General features: G+C 41.5%; 1 protein-coding gene across 2 annotated transcripts in view; it reads left to right on the top strand.

The window, feature by feature from the left end:
- The window catches only part of sema6bb (sema domain, transmembrane domain (TM), and cytoplasmic domain, (semaphorin) 6Bb), a 121,927-nt gene that overhangs the window by 35,230 nt on the left and 59,235 nt on the right, over positions 1-27,462 (top strand). The window contains exons 1-5 of one of the 2 annotated variants that reach the window (XM_061033281.1): positions 10,151-10,233; positions 19,423-19,553; positions 20,511-20,625; positions 26,980-27,040; positions 27,190-27,252. In XM_061033281.1, coding sequence (XP_060889264.1) covers positions 19,442-19,553; positions 20,511-20,625; positions 26,980-27,040; positions 27,190-27,252 — 351 coding nt within the window. In that variant the 5' untranslated portion in view covers positions 10,151-10,233; positions 19,423-19,441. Of the gene's footprint in view, positions 1-10,150; positions 10,234-19,422; positions 19,554-20,510; positions 20,626-26,979; positions 27,041-27,189; positions 27,253-27,462 lie in introns of those variants that run through there. The other variant, XM_061033280.1, reaches the window with a different exon arrangement.

The raw sequence follows: 27,462 nt of genomic DNA, 5'->3' as shown, positions 1-27,462 counted from the left end.
TGCGCTTGCTTTGCATCACATTAACTTTTATTTTCCTTACATTATTTTTCTGAGAAGGGATATCAAGGAGCTACAAGAGGAGAAGGAGTAAAGGCTGAACGGTATGAATAGGGAAGCATTTGACAAAAAGCTGGTGCTAATATAAGAGGAATCAGAGTTGGCGCTGGGAGCCGTGTGCAAATTCTTGCAGCATTGCATGATCGGATTTCATAATCATGTATTTTAGCTTGTTAAATGTATGCTGAAGTGGAGTTTTCCATTGTAAAATAATTTTATAGGCAGGAGGAAAACAAGTATATCCCATAATTTGTTTGTGGGCAGCCAAAGTATGCTATAAGAATTGCCTTCAATTAGATAAATAGATGCATCTGTTGGTTTAACAGACATCAGAGACTAATTAAGAGTGTGCAGTTTATCGAGTCCATGTGTGAGAAAGTGTGTGTTTTTTTTTCCATTCACACCATTGATTTAAAAGGCTCTGCAGTCCAAGCAATCATAGATTTTTGAGCTTGCCATAGATTTCTTTGTGTAAATCTTTCCATGCCCAAATCCCCGCTTCTTTACAGATGCGTCTTTACAGATGTGTCCCCAGCAGCGCTTTGAGCTGTGTGGCAGTGACTCACGTTCTGCATCTGAAACATGATGTGCCCGTCCCGTCCCAGTTACCATTTTTGCCTGCAGCCTCTCCTGAGCCACAGCCAGCACCCCTCACCAACCATTTATCAATAGGTATTAGGCTGTGGTAGGTAGGCAGACAGGTCAATCCTCCTCCAGATGGGCTCCATATAGAGAGACAGCTGCTTCATCCATCTGGGCCTAAAGCCTCTGCCCTCAAGTGTCCAAAGGGATATGAAACACTTTCTGAACATTTAGAAGTTAAAACTGAAGAGAGGGAATTTGGCGTAGAGATCCACAAGAAGATAAATATATAAATTTATAAGCATCTGATATATTATTCCTTCTCAAATCAATCAAATTTTTCCTCTCTGTCATTATCGTCGGCCTGTCTCTGCAGCCATCAGCCCCCTTCTCTCTCACTCTCTCAGCTCTGTTTTCCCCGAGCCCATGAAAGTTGTAGCACTTTAATAAGAAGTTGAAATGAGGAAGAGGAAGTGTGTGATGTGATGGAGATGAGAGAGATGATGGGATGGAGATGGATTGGATGTGGATGGGGAGCCACAGGTGACAGGGCTCATCCTCCCCTCCCTTTTGCCCCAAATCTTCTCTATTTTTTTTTTCATCCTACTTTTTAAAAATCCATCATCTCCTCTCTGCCTCTCATTCCCCCCTCACTGTCTCTTTTCTCACTCTGCCTTCTCCTCCCTTCATATATAGGATGTGGATGGTGCGCTTGGGTAATTAGCAGTGGTTTTATTAATTATGAATGAGAGCTGGTTCTGTGGGAGCCAGTGAGTGGGCCTCTAGTCGAGACTCATCAATTAAACAACAGAGTTTCCCAGCCTTTTGATTAAAGATAAAGAGGAAATAGGATGATCAATAGAGACCTGTTAGAGACTGGCAGAGCAGATGAACAAAAAGCAAGGAAGGAAAGACAGAAAAACAGACGAGGAGAGGGAAAGGAATCCAAACGACACGAATCAAGTCCTTTACTTTGAGGTTCTTATGACTGAAAAATGACAGCATTTGTTAAAAATGTGGGACGTGTGTGTGTGCGTGAGACACTGGTGTTTGTGTCAGCGTGTGAACAATTCACGTGACACCGGCAGCTCGTTGGGAAAACCTTGTGATCCGTCTGCATCAATCGTTACCCTGCCCACACAGACCGATGCTTGGACCCACGCCAAGGTGCCAGTGCTCCTCTGTGCCAAACCCTGCTGTCTGTTCTCGCCCTCCTCCTTTTTTTTTTTTTTTTTTCTCCTCCACCTCCCGTTCTTCCCCTCTTTCTGCCCTCGCCTCACACTCCCCTGCCTTCTCTCTTTTGTTCTCGCTCCTTCCTCCCCCACGCTTTTCTCCTCTTCCCCGTCTGTTTCTCCTAATCTTTTCACACCTACCGCCTCCAACCCCTCTGCCACTGGTCAGTTGTGCAGCACATCTCCCCCATCAGGGAGGCTCTGGCGTCTTGTTTTTGTTCCAAAGACCAGATTTAGAGTTTCTAAAACTCTTTCAAGTAAAGTAAGAGTGAATTTGAAAGTGAAGGTATTTACCAGTAGATTTAACTGCACAGCAAGAATTTTATGTTCAAGCTTGTATTCAATTGTTTGGGCAATGCCGAAAACATCCACCAGGACAACCCCATGCGATGTGATTACACACACGCACACACTCACACACACACACACACACACTCACACACACACACACACCTACTGTCTCTGAACATATGGGCCACTCCACACTGCCTCCTACATCTTCCCCTCTCAGCAGCCTTGACATTCGTGGCCAACTGTGCCGTGAAAGGCCTTCTGATGGACCGCCTGAGCTGGTGCTGTTAATTGACGCCATGTCTGATTACACTTTTCACCACGCACACAGGAAGCTGCTGCTGGGCTAGTTGCAAGGCTGCTGTCCAACAAGATGCTGTAAAAGTGGGTGGATGATCCTGTCGTGCTCATCTCTCCCTCTCGCTCTGTCTCCCTCGCTGTCTCTCTCACACACACACACACACACACTCACGCGCACACACACACACACACACACACACACACACACACACACACACACACACACACACACACACACACACACGCTAAAATACCCCAGCCGGTCTCTCTCCACCCACCCAGGTGAAGCATGAAAGGAAATTAGTTTTCACCCATATTTCCAGTTCAATTAGTTTTACTAGCTTTTAAAATTGACTTTCAAGAGCGCATTGACTGGAGCTTGTTGGAAAGATTATGAAGTCTTGCTAAAATAAAGATTTATAAAGCATTGTCAGCCTGAAGGTTATTCATCGTATGGCCTTGGGCTAGCTCAAATCCAAAAGGTTTTAGAGAAAACAATCAATGACACCTGCTGACAACAGACTATCAACAAATAAGAATGAACAGAACGCTCTGTGGAGTTTTGTCCTCTGCAGGTGTTGAACCTATGACTACATCCTTTCTAACTTGTCCTTGTAACTGTGATATTTTTTCCTAGAACAGGCAGACAAAGTTTAAGTGGTTATTTTTAGTTTTATATAAGCTCTACATTCAAGTTTGACTATCAGCTTTGTTTTTTTTTTTTTGCGAGATGCGTTTACCCAGGAAGGAAAGATGCCTTCATGGTGAGCTAACTAATTCAACTGCATTTGCTCTTTCATTAAACTCTTTCATATGTTACTCATGTCTCCTGATCCTGTTTTTTTCTTCTTCTTCTTGCCTCTGATGTGCACCTAATCAGGACGGGTGAAAAATAAAAAAATAAATCTGAGCCTCCCTATAGGCTCAACCTGTCTCCTCATCATGTTTTATAGTTGCCATCTTTGATCCCTATAAACAGCATCTGGTGCTTTTTGGACTAACCACATCCCCTCCCACTTACAGCAAGACCAGCTAATCGAAAATGCATCCCAACATCTGGTTAGCGCTACACTTTCAGTCACAGCTGCATATCAGCACCACTGGAAATCAAACACATTTTGGAATTACGTGAGGACATAATTTCTCTGCATATTGAGGTTTTCACTGCGTCTTCTGGGCAGCTCCAAAGGCAGCAGTTCTGTTCTTTTGGCATCCTTTTGTGTCGCAACTTGCCAGGTTACATGTCGTTATTCTCATTACTCAAAACCCCCTTCAAAGGGGTTCACTCATCACTGCTGGAGGATAAGTGAGGCAGTCTCCTCGGCCTCCTCGGCCTCCTCGGGGAGCTGAAGCTCAGCTCAACGAGTCAACCAGCAATCACAGCAAAAAGCAAATGCAGTCAGAGCCTAACTTCCTATTGTACTTGTGATGGGTTATGGATTTTGGCCCACAGTCTTACGCTGTCTTCACAGGCAGACAGCCTCTACTCACTCAAACTCAAAGTGCTCTGACTGTTGGCTTTTTTGTGCCTTTAGAGAAAGGCTGTGTTTATTTAATCCATTCTTCGGAAAGTATTAATGTCAAATAAGAGTTCTTCACCTTATTTAGAAAGTTTTCTATTACTGGCAGCAGAGAAGATATGGCCCTAGGCTGACATTGGCACTGGCCAGATGATGCCAAGTACAGGGGAAAAAGCTGATGGGAGCACAATATCAAATGCTTGAAGTTCTCTAAATTCTTGTAGTACTACTTTTTATAACTGATAGAAAAGGAAGGGTATTTAAACAGGCCAATGTTCAGAATAGATGATGATTTTCTTCTGTATTTAATGGAGTCACTTGGGTGGAGTAGCAATGGCCTAAATAAAATGTTAATGAATATTTTTTCCATATTTATTTAATAAGGCAAACAAACACCAAAATAAAATATTAAATCATTTTTATATTGCCCCTTGCTCATTTGGGCTGTTATTAGCCAAAGATATTAGCTTTGTTAAGCAGACTTCTTAAATCATCTGATTTAAGAAGTCTGACAAAGTGATATGTTTGAAAAAACACATTTTAAATGAACTGTTAGCTTGTTGTCCTGTTGGCGAGCAATAAGTTAACAAGCCAGTTTACAAACTGTTTTATCATCATTTCATACAGTTTGAAGTGCTCCACTAGTCCACTCATTATAAATGGATTTAAGACGTCGTGACTTGTGACACAAGAACTTCATTTACAAAGGACTAAACTGTAAATTAGTGACAGGGCTCATGAGTTTGTCAACTGACATTTAAAAAGCTTGCTAGCTTGGAGAGCTCTTTATTTAGCTCTTATACGTTTTCTATTGAGAACAAACACCATCAGGGAATAACCAGTACAAACCAGGTGAGAAAGAAAAGAGTCTGCAGAAAGGTCGTGACCAACACTACCATTGTAAGCAGTCATTTGCTAGCGTGTATTTGTGATTAGGTAACCAGTTGAAGTAGCTCACCAAATAAGTGTACGGTGCTATTACATCAGATAGCTTGTGGCACTGAATAATTGTCTCTGGTATGAATAGATCTGAATCCCTGAATATCAGATGTCAATATGTATGAATACACTGAAAAGAACTCATGAATGCACACATGTTGATTTTCAATTTCAACGAGACCCTGCTGGTGTCAATGTCTTGTTGCCATAGCGCCCATGGGCATTGAGGGACTGCAGGGAGAGTGAGAGCAATACATAAAGAGGAGGGAAGAATGAAACAACAGGTTGGATGTTGAGTTTAATGGACCACCACATCGCTGAATATTTGGTTATTTAAACCTCTGTTCTTGCTTCCTTCATCCCTTTGTCCCTTCCTGCCTTCACTCTTTTTTTTTTTGCTCCCCGACAGTCAGCACGACTCAGATTAGCACTGGGCTTTAACCATCTAAAGCTCACAGAGGCTTTGACATATAGCATTAAACAGTTGTTTCTCTTCTCCCTCTTCTCCTCTGTGGCCAGTTCTCTTCAATCTAAGAAGAGAGGGAAAGGAAGGACGATTGAAATAGCCATTATGGCATCAGACCTGTAACGCTAGTGGTCTAATTCAAGAGCACACAAATTAATGAACTGTGTCTGTCCTTTTGCAACGCTCTTTAAATCCCATTTAATGCCACTGTAATGGCTAAGCTTGTGTGTCTCTGTGTTTGTGCGGGTTTGTGTCTGTTAAAGAATTGCTGCTCCTGATAAGGGATGTGAATGGCTTTTATTTTTTTTTACGGGGGGGGGGGGGGGGGGGGCAAGCAACCCCTTGGGATGGGCTGTGATGGCTGTCCTTATCTTGTCATGAGCCAAACTGTTTCAGCATGAGAGTGCAGTATTACCACACGGCTGGAGAGGCTGCCTCGCCTCTATCTTCTCATTTGTCTCCAACTGTTCCAATGCAACCCTCTTTTTTTCTTTTCATTTTTATCTCCCTGTGTCATCTCGCTCCGGCTATAAAATTCATTTATGCACTCTTTCTCTCTTCTTCTCGGAGCTCACCCCCCCCCCCCTTTCTCACTTTGTCTTTACATCCTCCTTTTCCCTCTCCAGCACCGTCTTCACCTCTACGTAGACATCAGTTCTCTCTGAGCTTTTTGTCTATTGGTTAGGTTTTCCTGTCTGGAAAGATGTCATCCTGCTCTACATGGTGTTTCCATGTGGCCTGCAGATTTGAGAAAGTTTGACTGAGTTAGACTTGGAAGTTGGAATCCTGAGCTACTGTGGCCTTTTGCCACTTAACTTTTTATATTCTGGAAATCATTAGAATCATTTGATGATGTCCTATCCTTTTTTTTTTAAGAAATAAGAGACCTCAACATTTCAACTTGTTCAGTTTTTCTCAAACGGTTTGAAAAGTATTTTTTTCTAACCAGTCTCATTCTCTGACATGTTCCATATTTCATATTCAGACTTTGTATCATATTTGAATGGGAAGTCAAATCCAAAGCTCCCAAGGCGAGATAGGACTTAATCAAAATGTTTTGACTCTGCTAATATTGAATTATGACAGCCTTCATGCTCTTAGGCTGGACTTCTTTGTAGATCAGAAAACTGAGCCTGACATATTGGCAAGGGAATATTGAATAGTTGTGTTTCTCACATGGGCACAAAGAACAGGGACCGTGGGGGAGAGAGAGAGAGAGTGAAAGCTGGAGCCCGACAAAGTGGCCTCGGGGCATCATTGCAGCTGTGAAAACCCCGAGATCTGTCAATAGTTGTTGTTGCGGGATCAATCTAGGCCGTGAGCATTGCTTTGCTTCTAATTGCCATGTGGTCTGAGAGCACATGCTCTATATGTTCATGTGAGCCAAAATCTTTATGCTACTTCCCACAGTGTTAACAGGGCTCTGCTGTGCAGGAAATAATGACACAAGTGTGAGAAACGCCATGATGGATCATTAAGAACAGCATATGATTGTAAAAGTTTTTTTTGTTTTTTTTTAGGTTTGTTTGGATTTGTTTGAACTTTTTTTTGTGCTGTGACTGTTTGGAATGCAGTTGGCTGTTGGAAATGTTGTACGCTGCTATCTTCTAACTGTGCTGTTTGTCCTTTTAACATTGACCTTTCCTTTCCTTACACCTTTCCTTTTTGTCAAGTATGAGACAACTATCTGCGTTGGCATGAAATATGCTTGAATGGAGCCAATGAATCATTTGAATGAATCATAAGACAACAGCAAAGATTTGAGGTAACATCAATTTGATTGTTCAGACAAATAGCCCAGAGAGAAGTTCAGCTTGAGTTGGGGGGGTTGGGGGGGGGGGTTCTAAGTGTACTGCAGCTCTTGATGTGTACACCTACACTTACTGAATGCATCATGTTTACATTCCCTCAGGGCTGTTCAAAGTCGTTCTTAAATTTGTTGGAATCTTAAGCGGAAGTGGATCAGGCGGGTTTTAAGGAAAGCGGGTAAATGCAGACACATTACACACAGCTCCTGAAACTCAGTGAACATCACAGATTGAGGATACACAGCTCTGACTATCCAAAGGAGGAATGCTCCTTTCATAAAAAAAAATAAAAAAAAATTGGACAACACTTGCCTGAAGCGTTCGCCTCCTTTTCAGATTTGAAGGGGTAAACTTAAGCTCCAGGGTATTTGTTTGGATATTCCCGCAGGATGAAAGTGTTAGAGAAATAATTCTGTGGAAACTCAAACCAGGCAATTTTCTCAACGCCTTGTCGTTTGTCCTCCTCTCAGTGTTTTTAAATGGCAGCCTCTGTCAAGAGCCGCAGCAGGGGGCTCAGTCTCGTCCTGCCTGTTTGGCTCTGCAGTGTTATACCCTGTTGCTCAAAAATCCGTAGATAGACCAATCAATGGACGAGCCACTTACCCTGTTATTCAGAGAACAAAATAATGTCTGTAGCTACCAATCTGGCGAATTGGAAGGAGCACAAAGAACCCGTGTGCAATAGAAGAGCCTTAATGGGGAGTTTGTGAGAGAGGGATGATGTAGCTGTGTGTTTGATTCTTGTTTTGTGGGATTTAAAAAGCCCAGATCAGCTGCTTGGTTCCTCTCCACTGACTCCATGACAGGTAACAAAGATAGAACAGCTCCGACATACGGCCTTTCAGCCTCACATATGCTTGGGGATGCATTATGCTCAGGCTGTCCTCATCAATTGACCATATTCACATGGTGGCCATTTCTCTCTCGACATCTTGCTCGCGGCGGGAAGAACAGATTCTGTTGTAATGGTGCACTTCAGTTTGTTAGGTTTTAACACTATTTATTTATAGAAAATGACAAACACTTATCTTCATCCCCTCTCATTGATTGATCAGGAACTGAGAAGACTTTATGTTCCTCTTGAGAAAACTTGAGAGCTTCTGTTTGGTAAGTCCAAACTGCTTATTTTAGCATTCACCCACTCTCCAGAGAATGTAAGTGTTAGCTAGGAAGAGCCTGTAAGGTAGTGTTCAACGGTTCAGAAACAACCTGTTAAGTCTTAAATTAACAAACATTTGATCATATTTGTTCTTATCTGTCTTGTTATTGGACAGGACAGCTATATAGAGACGGATTCGAACCCATGGCCGGTGTGACGAGGACTACACCCTCTGTGCATGTGCCACCACGACACAAATTTACATTATGTTAACTAGGAAGTAGTGTTAGTATTATCTGGTCTGTCGTGGGGTTTCAATTTAGAAGTTTTACGAGCTATTCACCTACAGTCTCTCCAGATTTTTAGAGTCAGTTATCACAACAGTTACAGATGAACCTCGGAGCAGTTGAATTATAATGGTTTTTAAATATCCCACAATAGTTAACGAATGTAATCTCTACATTTATATGATTTCAAACCTGGTACGCATGACATTTTAACAGCATTCCTGGCTCCCACCCTGATCATGACATTAGAAGTAATAGCACCAAGTGAAAGCTCACCAAAATATTGCTCAGTCTGGGCTTGACATTTTCTCTTTTGTTTTATTCAATTAACGTGGCTGGGGGGGGGCATTGACTTCCGAAGGGAAATGGCTTTTATTTATTTGATCCCCTCCATGAGATACCAGGTACTTTAACATTGTTGCATGTCACTGTAATCGTAGACCAAGCTATGGAGACTCCAGCTTGAGCCAGATTTTATGCAAACTGGAATTGATGTTACTGGGTGAGTGAACAGGGAAAAACCCCATTGAGATGTTATCTCTGAAGTGTGTCATGTGAATGCATGTATTTTTAAGTGCCACATGGTGCAAGGAGCCTTGTGGGGAAAAGTGAAGAAAAGAAGCTGTTAACCATAACATGTCTTCTTTTGACAGTCTGCCTGGGTTATTAAGGTCAAGGAAGCAACATCTCTTTCAATGTGTGTCTCTGTCTTCCTCCATTGTTTCATAAAGCTAAAAGGCCTCTTTTGTGCTTGAACGCTTCACATTGAATGGAGACCCTCTTGCTTATAATTGACTGCACTCACAACACTTCTTTATGTCCTCCTTCTCTACTAATTTCCCCTTCCCTCGGCCCCCTTGTCCTCTGTCTCACCATTGTTATCGCACTCTGCGCTGACATGAACAACTCCCCCCACATCATGACTTATAACAGAGCACTTGGGTTTGAGATCGTCTTAGAAGCCGTCTCTGTAAACACATAACTCGCCATATCTCACACCGCATAGCTCACCCTCCCTTACCCATCCTGCCACCCCCCCCCCCCTTCCCCTTTTTCTCCCTCCACTTCGGCTTTCCATTTCTTGTTCCTTTAAAACTCATTCTGTGAAACTCATCCAGCAACCCACAGCCACCCACTCTCACACAGTCGCCACAACCAAATCCACTTAAACCCAGTCACAAACAGATCCCAAAAAGCCTCATAGCAGTTTGGTTTTGGAGAAGAGGAGGGGAGGGTGGCAGGAGGAAGGGGGGGGGGGGGGGGGGGAGGGCGATGAAATGTCAGGCCTCTGGGTAAAAGTGAGAGATCTTCACCGAGCCTTTCTAAATAAACCATCCCATTTTAAATCCCATCAGTCTAACTGAAGGGGGGGGGGTGCATTAAGAAGAAAGAGCAAAAAAAAAATGGACGACATGATTTGCTTCGATGGCGGGGGGCTCTAGCACAGAAGAGAAGGGGGAGAAGGAGAGGAATGTCAGATAAACACAGCGAGGTGGAGAAAAGGGGTGTGACAAGAGGAAAGACAGAGTGGAGAGAAGAGATGCAGATAGACACAGAGAGACAGAGACACAAGGAGTGAGAGCTGGAAAGATAGAGACATATATGGCTTGGCTGGCAGCTTCCTTCGCTGATTAACATGCCTCTCAGACACGGTGAGAGGGATCAAACTCACACACACAGCCAGGCCTGGGAGTTGTGCCTGCAATGCGATGATAGTGTGCGTGTATATGTGTGACTTCTTTCGGTTTGTTTGTTGTGACTCTGGGTCTTCTGCAGGCATGTGGTTTTGTTCGCAGCTGCCTGGCGCGCGCAGTTGTCAAATGGAGATGTCTGTTGATTGACACCGCAGTGTGTGAGCGCGATTGTGTTTGTGTGTCTGGGAACCACATGAGATGTGACATTCAAAGCAACAGGGACAGATAAAGCAGAATAGGGACCCTGGCTTAACAGAAGTCGGTGAACTTCAATTGAAAATGATACAGGTGGAATCTATCAGACTAAACTGGATGAGCAGGTGGCAGATTTTGCAAGACGGGAAAATGTACAGGAGCCAAAATGTAATGGTGAAAAGAGGAAATGAGGGATAGAAAGATGCGTTTCTGAGTCCAGGCTGCTGTTGGCTTGTGTGTACGTGAGCCTCAGTGTGAAATCAAAAGGTTGGCAGACTAACATGTCGGACTTGCGCTTTGAGAAGTAACTGTGCCTCTGAGTCTGTGTCTGAAAAGAGAAAATTGCTTTTAGGTTCTGTTTATGTTGGGGGCGTTCGCAGTGACAGGATGATTTCCCTGTGATATTTGCCGTTATAAATAGAAAAAACTGGACACAGCTGAATCATGTTGATCGCAGCATATAACAATTCCTCAAAGGGAATTATTTCACCATCCACTTTGTATTGAAAATGTCGATCTCAACAGTATAAACCAGGCAGTGGCTTCATTTCCAGTTTCATGCAGAGTGCATAGAGGGAAGATAGAGGGAGAGAAGGTAAACATCTTTAGCATGCAGTGATGTTGGGAAGCCTAAATTGTATACAGTCCCCCCTGAGTTACTTTCCGTTTGCTTTTTCACACATTGCATTATGTTACACTATCTGTGAATCATACAGTGTCACCTTTCAGATTCTTTGTCCAACCACTTTTTAATCAGTTGAGTAACTCATTATCAGCAGGTTATTGGGAACTATTAGTGATACTTATGTACAGACTGTGTTTTTTTCCCCCATTGTTCTCTTCTTTCCCCTAAACGTTCTACTTTTTGCCCACCACCCAACCTCTTGACCCCACTGACAGTCACTTGTTGCCATTACAATAAATCCACCTCTCCCTCTGGTTCACAGGCAAGAAGGGCAAACAGCCTCTGCAAGGGAACATATTGCCCTATTGAGTTACTCCTGAGTATTTATGCAAGATAATTCATGTCCTTGGGGGAAAATTTTAGCAGAATAATCACATCAAGAGGGATTCTGTCATGCTGCAGAACCTTTTATTGCCATTAGCAAGGTTTCTGTATTATTTATAACCATGCTGGAGATTATCGCCTTGTGTGTTTTCCTTTACTGGCTTTATGGAGCCTCCAGCAAGTGATGGATGGAGTTGCTTTTAGCCTCCTGTCAGTCTCAGAGTGTGTTTTTTCCCTTCAGTTTTACTGCAGTGTAGCTCTGGTTCCTCCTACGTGGATGGTTTGAGCATGATTTATGGCCTTGGCCCCCGATCCCTGCCCTGCTAATGATAGTTGTAAACTGGTTGGAAGCTAAAGGTCAGGTCTATCTCCGAAGTTGTGATGTGACATGATGTTTCTCCTTGTCTTGTGAAGCTTGCTGATGCTAAAAAGATGAAAAGCAAGGAGTTGTGCACTGTAGGACGAAGATAAGATTTCTCACCCGCTCCTTTTAGAGAATCTTCCTCCTGAAACACAGACCTATAATTACCTGCAGACTCAGGCAGACGATGTCAGATTGTGCTGCAAATCTTTTCTCCCTAGAGTTGCAGTAGCAGTAGCTGTAAATTTCAGTACTGTGAAGGTTGATGACAGTGACAGAACTCTATGCAGAGCTCTAACAATACTAAAAAATATCCATTCATCAACAATAGGCTTTAACAGGTATTACATTACTGCTCCATCATGTACCGCTCTGTAGTCGGGCTTCAACTGCCTGTTAATGGGAGCACATTAACTGTAGATAGTAAGAGTCAGAGATTATCTTATTCTGGCACCAACCTTTAAATCCCCTGAAATTATATATCCATTAAACACATGGTGCCCTTTAAAGAGACAGAAGATATAGTTCTGTCTGATGTAACAGGTCCCATTTCAGGTAGCAGAAACAGACGACGTGTTCTCCTGGTCTCATTCTGATTAAAAGACGAGTGTTACAGGAATGCTTTGTCTCTCTGCACATGCTGCACATATTTCCCACTACATAAATCCATGGTGTTTCTCACTGCATGGGAAAATGAGTGTTCTGTGCACAAAGGTCACTCTTCATTTTTCATTTACTGTGCACTCCCCCTCTTTTTTTCCTCACTCGACCTTTTCTCTGTCTCTCGCTCTCTCTCTCTTTAAATATGTGCAATGTTATTGAGGCTCCAGGATTTCATGGTGGTGCAAATATCTAGTAAACAGACCCCGGGTCTCTCCAGTTCTAAGCAAAGGGGAGAAATCGTGTGCACATTTTCTGTGGTGGAGGGGATTCCTACACCGTTCTTACATTAAGCCATAGAGAGATGGAGAGGGAAGACTGTGGTTGGCTTAAGTGAAGGCACAATGCTCTGAGGAGATGTTTGTGTTGGTGGTTTGTTGTGTGCAGATCTGTGTCGGGTAAATAGTACATATGTTTTTGTTTGTGTGCATCTACGCCAGGGAGTCAAAAGGCTAACTGCCTGACTTACAGAACAGATTTAAGGTGGTTTTCAGGAAAGCAAAGCAGGGCATAGAAATCTTTATTCATGTAGAACATTTTACTCTAGGGAGATGCAATGCACAAACAAACAACATGAACAATAAGATGCAGTTTAAAACACAAACACAACAAAAGTAATCAAATGCACTGGGGAAAACAAGTGTTTTCACTTTCCTTTTTCACATTGTTAATGTTAAAGAGCAACTAACGCAAGGTGTCAAAGTATCCTAGCAGCGAGGGCCATAAAACAAGAAAACCAGGGTTGTGAACATTGATTTTAAACCTTGAAGAACCAGAGGGCCTGTGAAGGCTGGCCACGGAGATGAGAATAGGGGGAAGAGAAGGTGAGAGAGGTACTCTCTATGGAGTAGGGTTTTTAGAGACAAGAGGAAAATTTGTATTATTTAAACCTACTGGTAGCCAATAAAAAAAAACAACCCATGATTGAAACTTGTTCATTTTTGTTTTGACCCAGGCATTTAAAATATCATATTGAGCCTTAAGGCAGGTCATTAGAAATATGTTTTAGAAGAATAACAAACTAGCCCAGAATCCAATTAAATGTTGTCTTTTAGACAATCAATCTCAGAATGAAATTGCAATGCCAATATTCAAGCAAAAGAGGAGTGTGTTACAGATGTCATTAAAATATAATATTTCTAACTCTACACCCCTACATTACTTTGATTGTTGAACAAGACTTAAAATGTTAATTCAGACCCCGTCCAACATTGTTGTCAGATTTCATAAAAGGCTGCATTATAACATTTCTTCATGCAGACAGTAGTACTTCCCAAGAAATGCAAACATGGTTTTGTACGTAAGATTTCCAAAAAACAAACTTGAGAACTCCAGGAGGAAGGAAAAGGAAATGAAAGGTACTGAATAACAGTGTGTCATCTGTTCGTCTTATGAGGTCTCGAGGTGACATGTACAGACGGAAAATAAATGGTCCAAATATTGACCCCTGAGTGACTCCAACTCTTATACAGATCTGTATAGAGATATACAGAAAATTGTCATCCCTTAAGGGGTTGCAGATAAATCTGCTAAGCACTGGCTCACTATTGGCTTTATGCTTTTCTTTTCAGTTTCTTTGTTTTTTTTCTGTCTCGCTCATTCCAGACATTCTTTGGCCTCCCTCCCTCAATGTCCCTTGTTATTCCCCCTGTTTGAATGTCTCTCTTTCACCTCTGTTTGTCTTCATCACTCCCTGTAGTGCATTATTTTTCTCTTTTACTTTGTCCTGCCTTATCCTCTACCTATACTCTCCAAACTCTTTATAGATTCTAGTTTTTTTTTCTTTACCTTAAATCCTCCAGTCTGGCCATGTTTCTTACGACTTGGACTTCTTCAGATTCCTCCCCACGTCCCTGTCTCATTTCATGATAATTCTGATTCATGGCATGCCAAACTACATCAGAATAGCACTTGTTATTGATTGTACACACTCCATAAAGCAGCCTCTGCCTCTTTGCTTTGACAATTAGGCCAGTTTCTGTAAAATATAAGGGATGTCCTTAAGTCCACATTAAAAAAATTGAAACAATCATAAAATCTTCCACTGATTACATAATATACTTTCACGTGTACCAAACTCTGAAGGCCATCTCAGGGATGTGGAACAATAAAAGCAGATCAAAGTGCAGCTTACCTGCCTCCCTTACAATAACAAAGGTTATAAAGGCTTAAAACTCTTTAGGTTGTTGTTGGCTTTCCTCCAGTATAATGTCCTTTTGCAGACCTTTAAATGCTGTGAATTGCACTAAATCAGGATGATGTTATCTTCAATTACCACTGTATCTTCCACTGCTATCATTTCACAAGGACAAACAGTGTATTTGAGAATATTTTAATCATAATTCAAATTGCACACTTTGTGCTGCAATTAGCATTTGCAGAAAGCCAGAGCTGATACTGTGCTCAAACATTTACACTTGTATTTATTGATTAAATTGGGGTAGCACAAGCAAGCTGACTGAATACATATCCAACAGACAAAGTGCAACATCGGCATGTATTTGAACTTTTGTTCTGCAGCATCTGATAAAAGGTCAATGATTGGTCCAATACTAGCTTTGTTTCAGTTTTTTTTTTACATATGGCTCTTTAGCCATAGAGCTTTAGCTAAACACAACTCTTCATTTATTAAAGTCTTTGTGTTGAACCAAAGCAGTCGGCTGAGCTGAGACACTGTGGATTTAGTATTGACACAGTCCCCTTACACTTACATATCAAGTCATCATATCAATTGTAATTAACTCAATTTTGTATTTATATCTTAAATCTGAGCAGAATCCTTAAAGTATAGAACAAACATCAATCATGCAGTATTAAAAGATAATTGGCATCATAAAAGCTTTATTAAAGTGAAAAAACATAGAAGTTGTAATTCATTCTCATCAGGCGTTTTGAAGATGCTCAACCAAGGGTGTGAGAAGGGATTATTTCAGACTAGAGTACTGTGTTCTAGCTGTTCTGTACCTTTGTACAACACTTGGCATCCTCTTTGTTCAATATTTTACTCACAAAACCACATTGTCCCCATTAATGCTGTTCTATTTCATTACCATTTTCCTCTTTATCTAGGACACACATAATCTCAGTTTTCTTTCAACCCTCTGAAAACACATTGATAGCATGCACATTAACAGAACAGAGGTTGAGGAAGAGCGAGAGAGAAACCAAGGTATAACAAGATGATGAAAGGGAAGATATTTGAGAGAAAACGAGAGTCATGGCAACTGTTGAAAGCGAAAAGAGTGTTTCTGTGCGAAGTACCTTCATTTGATGATGAGGTGCTCTATTTGCATGAAAAGAACACAAACCCCTGCAGCAAAGGGTCACTATATCTGCATAAACAGTATCTTATTCAGAACACTACAGTCCTCATTAGGGCTTTACTAAAGACACTTTTAGTTGGCTTGTGATTCGTTATTATCTTTTTTCAGTTGACCATAGTTGGATCATTTACTAGTGGCACATTCCCAAACACAACCATCCACCTAAAAATCCACTTTTAGCATGGCTAAATGATGTGTAGTGGCTTTGTGTTTAGAAGAGCTTGCTTAAACAACCACAATCAACATGATCTAGGGCTGTTGAAAGGACTACTTAACAAGTCTGTGAAATCCTGTTGAAGCGACTGGAACAATGATGGCGAAGTCAGGTGTCCTGTTTCATTGCTCGTCAACAAAAGCTAGCTGAAGTGGAGGAGAGACTTTCAAGCTCAGGCTGAAGTTTCACTCAGTTTATCTTTTGCATTTTCCCTCCTCTACATCACTTGCCATCTGTGTAAACTTGGCATCCATACAATAAAGACTGTTGGGATGGTGCCTGAAATGAAGCTCAATTGCTGAATATGTTTGTCACAACACTGGAAACAATAGATCCTTTGGTGAAAGAACTGACACAATAATCTGCCGCCAACAGCGCCGTTTTTTAATGTTTCTTAAATCCTTGTAGCCCACACATTATGCCAGCCTCAAAATGACTTCAGTGACATCTACTGCCATTTCAATTTCGAAACACAGAGTGCTATAGCACCCTGGGGTGGAATATTTTGGATTAGTGTCTTCTCCTAAAACGTATATGTGACTTGTAGTATGCGTCGTTCAGTGATAATGGCGTACTACTGCACAGCGTGTGCTACGCAGCGAGGCTTTTTGAATGGACTTGGCTGCAGCCATTTGTCATAATTACAGTGATGCTTTGGCTCTGAACCATTCTTGCACCTATATACACACAACACACACGCTTCATACTGGTCTAACTACTTATTCTGCTGTCCTATGAAATTGTATAGCCCAGGGTGTCTAATTATACTAATCGAATGTGTACCGCCTGACATTTATTCATACATTATTAATAGCAGAAACAATAGAATCTCTGATTGGATATACTGACTTCCTGACTTCTCATCTCCTCTCTCTCTCTCTCTCTCTTAATGTCTCTTACTTATCTCTCACTCCATCTCTCTCTCTCTCCCTCTCTACCCCGTGACCTCCTTTCTTCTCTCAATGACTCTTTACCCTTCACCTCCTGTAATTTGGCTTGTGGGTGTTGAGTAATTAGCATGCCGCCCACATTTATACTGATGTCAGAGCAGGGAATTTGAGAAATGTCCCATAAAGATTATGTGTCCTGATAAGGTTATGTCCGGGACTCCATTAAAGAGATGGGCGACACAAAGGCTGTTGTATTCTTCAGGGAAAAGAGCGAGTGAATGAAAAGAGAGAGAACAACAGAAACTGAATCTGAGAAAGAAACTATGACTCCTTTGTTGCATTTCTAGGTATTCCTTCTCTGTTGAACTTTTTGCTTTAACTGAAATATTATATTTTACAGTTTAACTTGTGAATTTACACTATTTGGCCAAATGTTGTTGAATCCATTTTATATCTTTACTTTTGGCCTTTGTCTGGGACTGTTTTTCATGGAGAAACAAGATCCCTTATTTCCAAGTCTCAGGGAATTCTGTAGGAGGGACGACACCTTTTTTTTAGGAAACATTTCTAAAACAATGTTTCTTTCACAAATGTTAAAATGCCACCAAAAGCCTAAGATGGTTCAGTAGCATTTGTTGGTTTAAGTTAGCAAACTTTAGGTGTACAACTGACAGATCCCTGACTTAATGTCTCTTTTATACCACCATATCTTTAAGCATTTATCATTACTTTGGTGTACTGTTGTCTTGTTTTGACAGTATAAAAGGTTTCATATTTGTATCCCCACAATGTGTCCATTCCTCATATCAAAATATATTTTGTTTTCAAAGTTTGATTCCAATTTTGTGGCAACTTTTAGGGGGAAAGTTTCTGTTTTAACTTGATAATGAACCTGTGCAAAGAAAAAGGCAAATAAAGAACTGGCTTAACCTGTTTGGCATTCAAGAGCATTACTGGCTAACCCAAACCCCTACAGCACCTTACAGTATGAGAGGCCCAAATGTGACTGTCCTCTTCTGGCTGAATGGGAACAAATCTCTGAAGCCAGACAGACAATACTATGAAGTGAGGTTCTAGTGTTGGTAATATTTATGATATTACACTTCACTACTACAGTTGTTATAATTGTTTTCAATTGTGAAAAGTATAAATGTATCATATTTCATGTTTGATTGCAGTAACTTAAGTTACAATGCAGTAATTATTTTATTTCCTTTAAAACTAAAGAGTAATGTAGTTAAACAGAGACAGTCAAAGAGAGCTTAAGACTGAAACATTGAGGAGAGGTGCGCAGTGTGTACACCACACAATCAGCAGACTGTTTGTGTTACATTGTTTTACACCTTGTGCACTTGTGACCACAGTAAAATACTGAGGAGTTTTGCATAGAGAAATACGACCTGAAGTATTCAAATCCGAGTTGTTGAAATTGTGCATGAAATGTTTTGTTTGCGGCAGAGGGGATTGGAAGAGGTCTCCACTTGATTTTCAAAACAAATTACTCGTTGCATTCTGAATAACATTACAACCAGATGAAAATGGAAGTAAAGGGGTTTAGTGAATTACAGTGTGAAATTTGTAGTAAAGAACAATCCCATGCTAGGGAATGTAAGCAGGAGGAAAAATTGAGAGATGATTACGGATGAGTCAGAGCTCAGGATAATAGCACCTTAAATCAAAGTGTCCGTGTGATGCACACTGGATTCCACCACACTCACGCTACAGCAGTACATTTGCAGTGACCGAGTGCAGCGATAGCGGCCAGTCAGTCATGCCATCTGAGGTTTGTGGCTGAAGTCGATTGTATTCCTGAGAGCTTTTTCCTTTGCCAGGCAGAGTGCTTGATGCATTTTCAAGATGGATCATGTAGGGTAACTTAATTTGGGTATCATTTGTAATTTCCCATGAATCACGTCCGAGCGCTGTGCTTCTGTACTGCCCGATGAAAAATACAGATAGTTTAGCTCCGCCATCAGAGAGCTGCTGCGCGCTGCTGGACAGCATTTCATTTAAGCAACTACTTTGCTTCCTTTCTCATCACTTTCATATCCTAGATAATACTTGATGTCTCGAGTGTTAAGTATTTTGATCACTCTCTGCCTGTACAGATTAACCAGCCATAGCACACATTGCTCATTGTCTTGCCCAAAATTCTTCCCCTTTGCCTCTAATTTTCCCAGATTTGTCATAGACCGTGTGACGTTTGATGTGGTCATGTTGTCTTCTGCCTCATTCAGGTCTGACTGGACACTTCTCCATCAGTGAATGACCTAATCCTTCCTTCTGAATAGCTATTTATCTCCTCTTATATCAGAGTGAGGAGATAAAGATGTTGTGATAAAACATAAACGGGGTGTCATTCCAGAAACCACAAAGCAAGTTACTTACTTAGTGATTGAGTGTTTCAAGTTTCTGTTTCATTTTATGTCTAAATTCTATGCCTCATTTTGAGGCCACTCATCCCCTTTTTCCCATCTTCTTTTAAATTTCCACAGACTCTGCCGTTCTGTTGCTATGGCAACCGTGGCCCCTCCCTCCTTCTTCCTCCTGCTTTTTTGTCTGCTCCAGACGACCAGCTCGGCTTTTCCAGAGGAGCCAGGACCCCTCAACTACATCCCCACAGAAGGTAATGACCTCCTGACTTTTCTCGCCCTAAAGACTCTCGCTTCTCTACGTGTGGGGTCACGACCTGACAGGGAAAGTGTTGAATTGTGGGAGGTACATGGAGGAGGTTATAGGTCATGGTGTGGGGCTGTGGCAGTCAGACGTCTAAGGGTGTTGACTGGTGTCCAAGTCAGGAGGTGTGGGGTCGGACTCAGGAATGAGGAAGGGGCTTTCACATTCAGGACTTTCCCACACACACACACACACACACACACACAAACACACATATATACTGACCCTCGAGAGACACAGTGCCTTACGCACTCAGACTTTGAGACTCCATATCAACCTGGCAGTCTCCAGCTCAGACCAGACGCTGATTGATTGCAGTTCGATAATATTGATTGATAGTTTCCCAGCTGAGTCCAGACCCTTCTCAACGTATCGAAGCTCAACAGTGGAGTGTAGATGTAGATGAAAACGCAGGTTCATGTGGATGGACTGAAAAGAAAAGTAGAAAGAGAGGTGGTGCACAGTAAGAGAAAAATAAAGATTCTGCAAAAAACAGGAATGGAAATGCTAATGCAGAAAATTACAGGATGGAAATAAAGAAAAAGCATACAAAGAGATAGACGTGAATAAAAAGTAAAAAAACAGATGAATGCACTTTAGGCTATCATCAAAAGAAGTAATGATGGAAAGGCAGAGGTGGGTAAGAAAATGTAAGATGAAGAACTCTCTCATTTACCTTTAAGATTACCATCTTTCAGATTGTTTATGTCTCAGTTTGTGCTCTGCTCTGTGCCCCTGTGCGCTGAATGTAACAGACATGGTTGTCTTTCAAATGCAAATCTCAAACTTTGTCTCCACAGGACCTTTAATGCCCGTCACAAACAAAGAAAAAATGTTTCTTGTCTACATTTTTCAAAGATAGCTGTCAGCTTGGGATCAGACATTGTGTGTTTTGTTTCACTGACAGTGGTGAGAAGACATGCAGTGTTTCTGGGCCGACCTCATCGAACATGGCTGAGACAAGAACCTCTACACATCCAGCGGGTCCTCCAAGTCAACCGAACACTCTACATAGGAGCTAGGTACAATCCTTGTCTGCACATACATTCATGATAATAAACGTACGTATAAATGATTCCTTTGTGGCTCTATCTACAGGGACAATACGCTTTCAGACTCTGGTGAAAGGCCTTTGAATGCTTGCGTCACACACATATACAAGTACAAATATAGCTCTGTCTGAGACATTTTCAGCTTTGATGTCTGTTGGATTGTCTGTTATCACTACATTTGTTGCCAGGCAACAAAATCAGACATTTTCATTGGGCTTTATTTTAGGAGTAACAGTGGGTGAGCCTCATCTAAAACATCTAATCAGTATTACTGGAGAGGTAAAGGTGCAATGATGATTTTATGAATTATGAGGGGATTAAATACTAATATACGATACTAATACGAATATTTAATATATATATATTGTAACACTTGGTCTGTGTTTTCAAAAAGCCTACTATTGACATGATAATGTGCTAAGATAAGCATACAACTCAAAGGAAAGCTGGATCAAAGTTCTTCTGAGAGTAGAGTATCAATTGTGTTCCTGTTTACAGTAAAACAACAGCAAACAATAATCCTGACCCTTCTTCTCTCTTCAAGATGTTGTTCCAAAAAGTTTTATGTAGGTAACTGTATGCTACAAAAAAACAAATGTAAAATAATATAAGGGAGAAGCTTGGTGTGCACCTGAAGACCAGAAGCTTTTGAAGAAGTGACAACTTATGCGCCTACTTGGAGAAGCTGGCAAGCTTATCACACACTAAATAACTATAAACATACTATCTCTAGTTCGTCCAAAAATGCTCTTCTCACAAGCCAACTAACTTTCTGACTGTACTTAAGCTTCCAGTATAAAGGGACAAATTCATATAGTTTACCAAACTGTTGTCTCTTTAACAGATATACTATGCTAATACAGAGTGGATTTATATGATGCAACAGAAATTAAGCTACTATTTCTGACTCTGTTTTGGACTCTCTAGTGTCCCATTCAATGGATTTATTTTGCCCTGAAAGCAAACCAACAGATGGAAGCTATGTTAATCAGATGTATTGATCACTACAAAGACTCAGACAAAAAAAATGTTTAATTTGCCAACAAATCTGTCACAGTAGCTCCGTTCAAGGTTGATATTTGGCAAGACAAATGTTTTCTAGTTGGTTGTCCATATGGAGATAGACCCCATATGTGTGTCAGTCTGGTGAATGTGCTGATGCTGACAGTAGCCCTGGTGGTCAGGAGAGCCAGACAAGGACAGCCTGCTCAGCTGCACCAAGTTTTTACACTTTAAACCTACATGTGCTGCCCCCCGGAGCCATCCAGGAGCCGGCCCGAAAGCAGACTGAACTAACAAAAAACATACACCTCAAGATTTACTGCCCCTCTTGTCAGAAAATAATTTAGCTTCAGACATGCTACAGCAATGAGACACAGTAGGCTCCCACATATGGTGATCGTTATTTGCTGTAGTGGCAGTCTGAAAGAAGTGGTTTTCAATAAGAGACGCCACTGTGGTCCAGGAAATGACCCAGTCCCTGGCCTCCAGCTGGTCTAACCTCTCTACTGAGACTTGGTAGTAAATATATCACGCTATGTAATATGGTTCCAGCCATTCTGTCTGTGCTGAGTGGGGTCTGTAAGCACACACATGATGTCTGATTGTAAAGCTGCCTACAGACAACTACTGTAGTCTACATGTCTGCTTTAAAATGTAGGCACAGTCATGAAACAGCTTGAGAGACGTTTATTTCAATTTGCAGCGGAAGAAATTCTCACTGAAAAGAGGTAAACTGATATGAATGTCTCCGCTAACAGCATGATAATGAAATTCTAGACTGACAGGCAGAAGGACGACAGAGGCGAGAGAGGTTGATGGCATCATGAGAGATTCAGAGAAAGAGCGTTTCATGACTATATTTATATATTTCTTGTAAGTGGCTAATACTGTTTGCGGCTTCGTGACGGCAAATGATAGATCCATGTGCGAGAGCTTGTGTGAGCCACTGACAGCCCGGCAGGGAGGCAGAGTTTTTAAATGTATGATGTATAAATAAGTACCTGTGAGGTGACAGGTTTGACTGCAGAAAGCTCCTGCAGAGTGCACGGCCTGATAAGACGCCTCACTCATCCCCAAATCCTGTCACCATTAGCATAGCTGCTCCTCAGACTGCAGGCGCTGCTAAATCCCTGCCCCGAGCACCCGCTGAGAGCAGCTACCTCTCCCTGTCCTCTTCCCATCCTTGCTAAATGGAAGTAAACCGTGTTTTTGGCTGGTGGCAGGTGGAGTAAAGCTCCTTGCTGTGTTAAGCCCCGTTTCATTGCTGTCAAGACGAGCATCAACAGATCCCGTGGTCTTCAGGCCTCAGTAACATCTAAAGGACTAATACACACAAATATAAGTCAATTTGTGAGTGTTTACCGATTAAAAAAGGGACCAAAGGAATAGATCCAATGCTCAATTAAGTTTTCCAATTGGGAAGAAGCATGCAGAGTTTCTATCATTTGTATCTGTGTGTTTACCTTTTGCATCAGGTGTAAATGGAAAGTGTCTTTGTTAACTTTTGCATCAGGTGTAAATGGAAAGTGTCTTTGTTAACTTTTGCATCAGGTGTAAATGGAAAGTGTCTTTGTTTACTGCCTGGTTTGAGGTAGCTCACAAACGCTGACCTCAGAGGTCACCAGGGGTCAAGCAGCATTCACAGTCAGGTCAAATGTCCGACAGCAGACAGACAGTAAGATGCCAAATTGTGGAAAAGGCTGGGAAGCTTGGGAGGTAAAGCTGCCAGGCTGATCAGCTGCAGTGTGAAGAGAGAAAGTTTAGCCTGGTGACTTGTCGTGTCTTTGTGTGTGGTAGGTAATGGACGCACAAACACACAGGTGAAGACCAGCTTGGACACAGACACTTTTTCCAAGTATTATAAAAATGCTTTATAAGGATACTTGCTTTAAATGACACGCTAATGCAGTGATATACAGTAGATGACATAAAATTAAGTGTGAGTCTAAACTCATTGTTGGATTTACAAAAACTGGTTTCCAATACCCTAACGTGAATAAAAATAGAGAATGCAAGATGTCAATAAAGTGGACTGAAGAGAAATTAAAAGACCAAACTGAGCTAATAAACTAAACTTAAAAAGGTACATACATATGTAATGGCTGCAACAAGTGTCTGCAAACTATTCAGTTGTCAGCTGTCTGATAGGCCACGTCCTGTATTTAATATGTACGTATTAAGTTCAGGCCTGATAAGCCAATTCTTATCAGGTAACTTTAAGAAAAATAAATTATAACAACGCAAGATCTTAAAACAAAAAGCACCATCTGTATAATCCTATTATAACTGTAAATATTGACACTTATATATCTAACCTTTGTGCTATTGAATGATTTATCATTTAAATAATTCAGACTAAACAATGAGTCATAAATAAAAAATAAACAGAGAAATAGTTCCTGAGGCTGCCTCATGTTTTAAGCAACCTCTCTCCTTACACATTACGTTAGATTATATATAGGACAAAAATTCCAATAACTCAAAATACGACAAAACACATAATGCATCCTTAATATGTGAGAATATTTCATTTGGATACAGATGTATTTACTGATGTATTTTATTAACTTTTAAAGGCAGGGTTGGTAATTTTCTCCAGATACGCTTTTTAAGATTTTGGTTAAAATCGTCTTTAGGTTCTGACAGACATTAATAACTCATGAGCTCTGAAAAAGGAACAAAGAAAATCTGTCATCTGTAGCAGTTGTAAGCCTGTAAAAACTTTGACCAATGTCTGCCACGAGGTCCCAATCTGATGAACCAATCACGCCTCCCTGTCTCCCTGCTCGTTCTCTACCCCTTGCGTGCACGAGCCCACACTCAAAGCATGAGCTGAGGTCCGCTTCTGGACCAATGGCGCTTGTGCATGTAAGTGAGGGGCGTGGCTTTTGAGGGATCACAGAGGGGAGGGGGGTGGGTGCAGACAGCGCACTGAGGGAATGTTACTTTCTAAATCATGCTAGTTTTCCAAAATTACCAACCCTGCCTTTAAGATGTGTCTTTCCATGGTGTTTGTAACGAATGTTGGTGGCCTACAGCTCCGGTATTAAGATGTTGGTTTTGAGATGTCAATGTGAGGCTTAAAGGTCTTTGAATAACAAGTTGCTGTTTCAATAAACTTAGTCTGTAGTGCAGGATTTTACCAAGCCAACCTTTAAATTTGGGTAACATTACAAATTCACTTGTTAGACTTTAGTTTTGGACCAGACTGCTTACTCAGGCATATATTTAGACCATCCTAGTACATTGAAAGTCGCTCCCAGCCATGCCTCAGTACTCTGCCTCAGTCAGCAGAAGGATCAGGGTATCTCAGTGGTCAGCCCAAATCTTTCCATTTCAATTTCATCCAGTAGAGCAGCTTGTCCTTGTACATTTGCAGGCTCAGGAAGGCTCAGTCCTGCTCACACTGAACCACAATATGACTGCAAGCAGGGAGAAGAGTTGGGAAACTGAACAGCAAATGCAGGAAACTTGGCAGCGTGAGATGTCTGGACCCTGATGCTGCTGTTGTTTGGTGGGCCCAAAGGAGGAAGTTCATCAGCTGGTCAAGTCAGAAAATAAGGATATGTTGACAGTTTTTCTTGAATCTTGTTGCTTTTGTATTAGTCATGTCAAAAAGGGTCAGAGGGGTCGATGACATTACAGCTTAGGAATGCGCACAAGGCCAGATAAAGAAATAGACTTTTGATTTGTAGGTGTAAGGAGTGGATTTGTAAGCTGAGTTGAGGTGCCTTTGTAATTTATGACCTAGTGAGTCAAGGAATTTCCAGGTATTCTGTTGCAGAAAGAATAACGACATCTTCACATACATGTTACCGTGTTAATCCTAACCTTCTACCACATGCAGTCCACTTTAAATCCACAACCGAGCACATGTGCAAATAAAAAACATACAAGCCTCAGGTTTCGCATCACTCAAACATCCTGTAAGGCAAGAGAAGGGCTGGAGCAACACAAGCAGCTGCATAAATCATTCCCCCTCCTCTGCACTATCAGAGGCAGCAGTCCTGGATGGGAGCCACTCTGACTAGAAGGCTTGGTGCTATATTCATTATGTTAATGCCGAGAACAACACTGGTGCATCATGGATGAGATTACGCCTCACACTCGGGCCCACTCCACTGTTTGGAGGACGCTTAAACTCTGACCTATTAAGCAGGGACACAGTGTGCAAGTGTTTAGTGATTTTGCACTTCTTTGCCCGTTAGTCTTTTTCCTGTTTAACAAGGTTGACCAAAGTGTGGATCTTTTAACACGCCAAAAGGAAAGAGGATTAATTATTCAGTAGAGTAACCTGATGGCCTACCGGTGCTCTCATCATATACACATTTTCATACGTCTTTGTTTCAGGAAGAAAAAAAAAACCAAGATGCAAACACACATTGATACACTCACTCAGGCTCTTGTACATGGATGCAGAATTGATGGAACCAGCAGAACATGCAGTATAGATGGGAGGCAGAGCCGGATCAGAGATGGGATCGATACTACTGCAATAACACAGCTATGGCAGATTTACAGATTAGTCCACTCAAAGCCTCGTCCCCTGCGTAGAAAATCCAGATCCATCCCGGCTGATACAGAGGCCTTGATCAATATGCAAACGTCAGCTTTTAGCTGCCTAGCTCCACTCTCATTTTGTTAGCATTTTTCACAGCCACATCCAAGGTTACTGCAGAATTACCAGCAAATTAAGAGTGTGAGAAAGCAGTGTGTGTATCATGAATACATGCATGCCGTTTCAGACCGCATGTGGGCACAACGTGGGGGTGTGCAAGCATCAGTGTAACTACTTGATTAAGTCATCCATTAATTCAATTTCACTCTTTTGAATAAGAACGATAAGCTGAATTCTGGGCTGTGGAGTAAATTCGATGCAGCAAGTCAAGTTTAATGAGCGGAGACGAAGGGGAAATATGAGCCCGCATTATGCAGTCGGGTACCATTTCTCATATATATACTTGGAGCAAGGGATGACATTGTAAAGCTGTTCCCTTATCTCTGAGGGTCTGATCAGCCTCAAATGAGTAGATTCCGCTAATATGTATGCATTACATAGCTGCATGTTCAGAATTATTTAGTAGTTAAACCCCACAGAGTCAATACAAAGTGGTAATATTCATACTCCAAGTTTGAATTGAATGTGTGGCCTGGATTTCATCCAAAAGAAGAATTGCAATAGACACGCACTGTTCTGAGCTAGCAATATTTGATCTGCTGTGTAACTGGTATACATGGTTTGTTTAGTGCTTTCTCAAGCATCGGATGAATGCTCTTACTGCTCTTACCGTATCTCTCTCTCTCTCTCTCTCTCTCTCTCAGGGACGACCTTTTCCGTGTGGAGTTGGACATCGTAGCAGGAGATGAGATGTTCTACAGCAAGGTGAGCGCCTTTCGGACTCACCACTAAATCATTAAATTCACCCTTTAGCTGCACGTATTAAATGTCAGCAGGCTGTAAATTGTAATTTTGTACTACAGAGGAATGCAAATGTAGCTAAGCAGCAGTGTACATGTGTTTTTCGTGTACAGAAGAGAACGTGGGAGTCCAACAAGAATGACATCAGGATCTGCAGGATGAAGGGCAAGCATGAGGTGAGACCATGTGTCTGTTTCTTTATCTTCTCTTTCTTTTTTAGAACTGACATATTTTCTGTCTCTTTCTTTGGCTCTTGCATATAAGTACATTCTTGAATAATTTGCTCTTGAAATTAGGTCAATTTTTTGACAACAAGGGGGAAATTAAACTACATTGGAATACTACATTGACATTATACCTAAATGATGTAAAAACCAAAAAACTCC

The sequence above is a fragment of the Labrus mixtus genome, chromosome 3 (assembly GCF_963584025.1).
Source record: "Labrus mixtus chromosome 3, fLabMix1.1, whole genome shotgun sequence".
NCBI classification, from domain to species: Eukaryota; Metazoa; Chordata; class Actinopteri; order Labriformes; family Labridae; genus Labrus; species Labrus mixtus.
The sequence above is the reverse complement of the archived record's forward strand: the minus strand, read 5'-3'. Positions and strand labels throughout refer to the sequence as shown.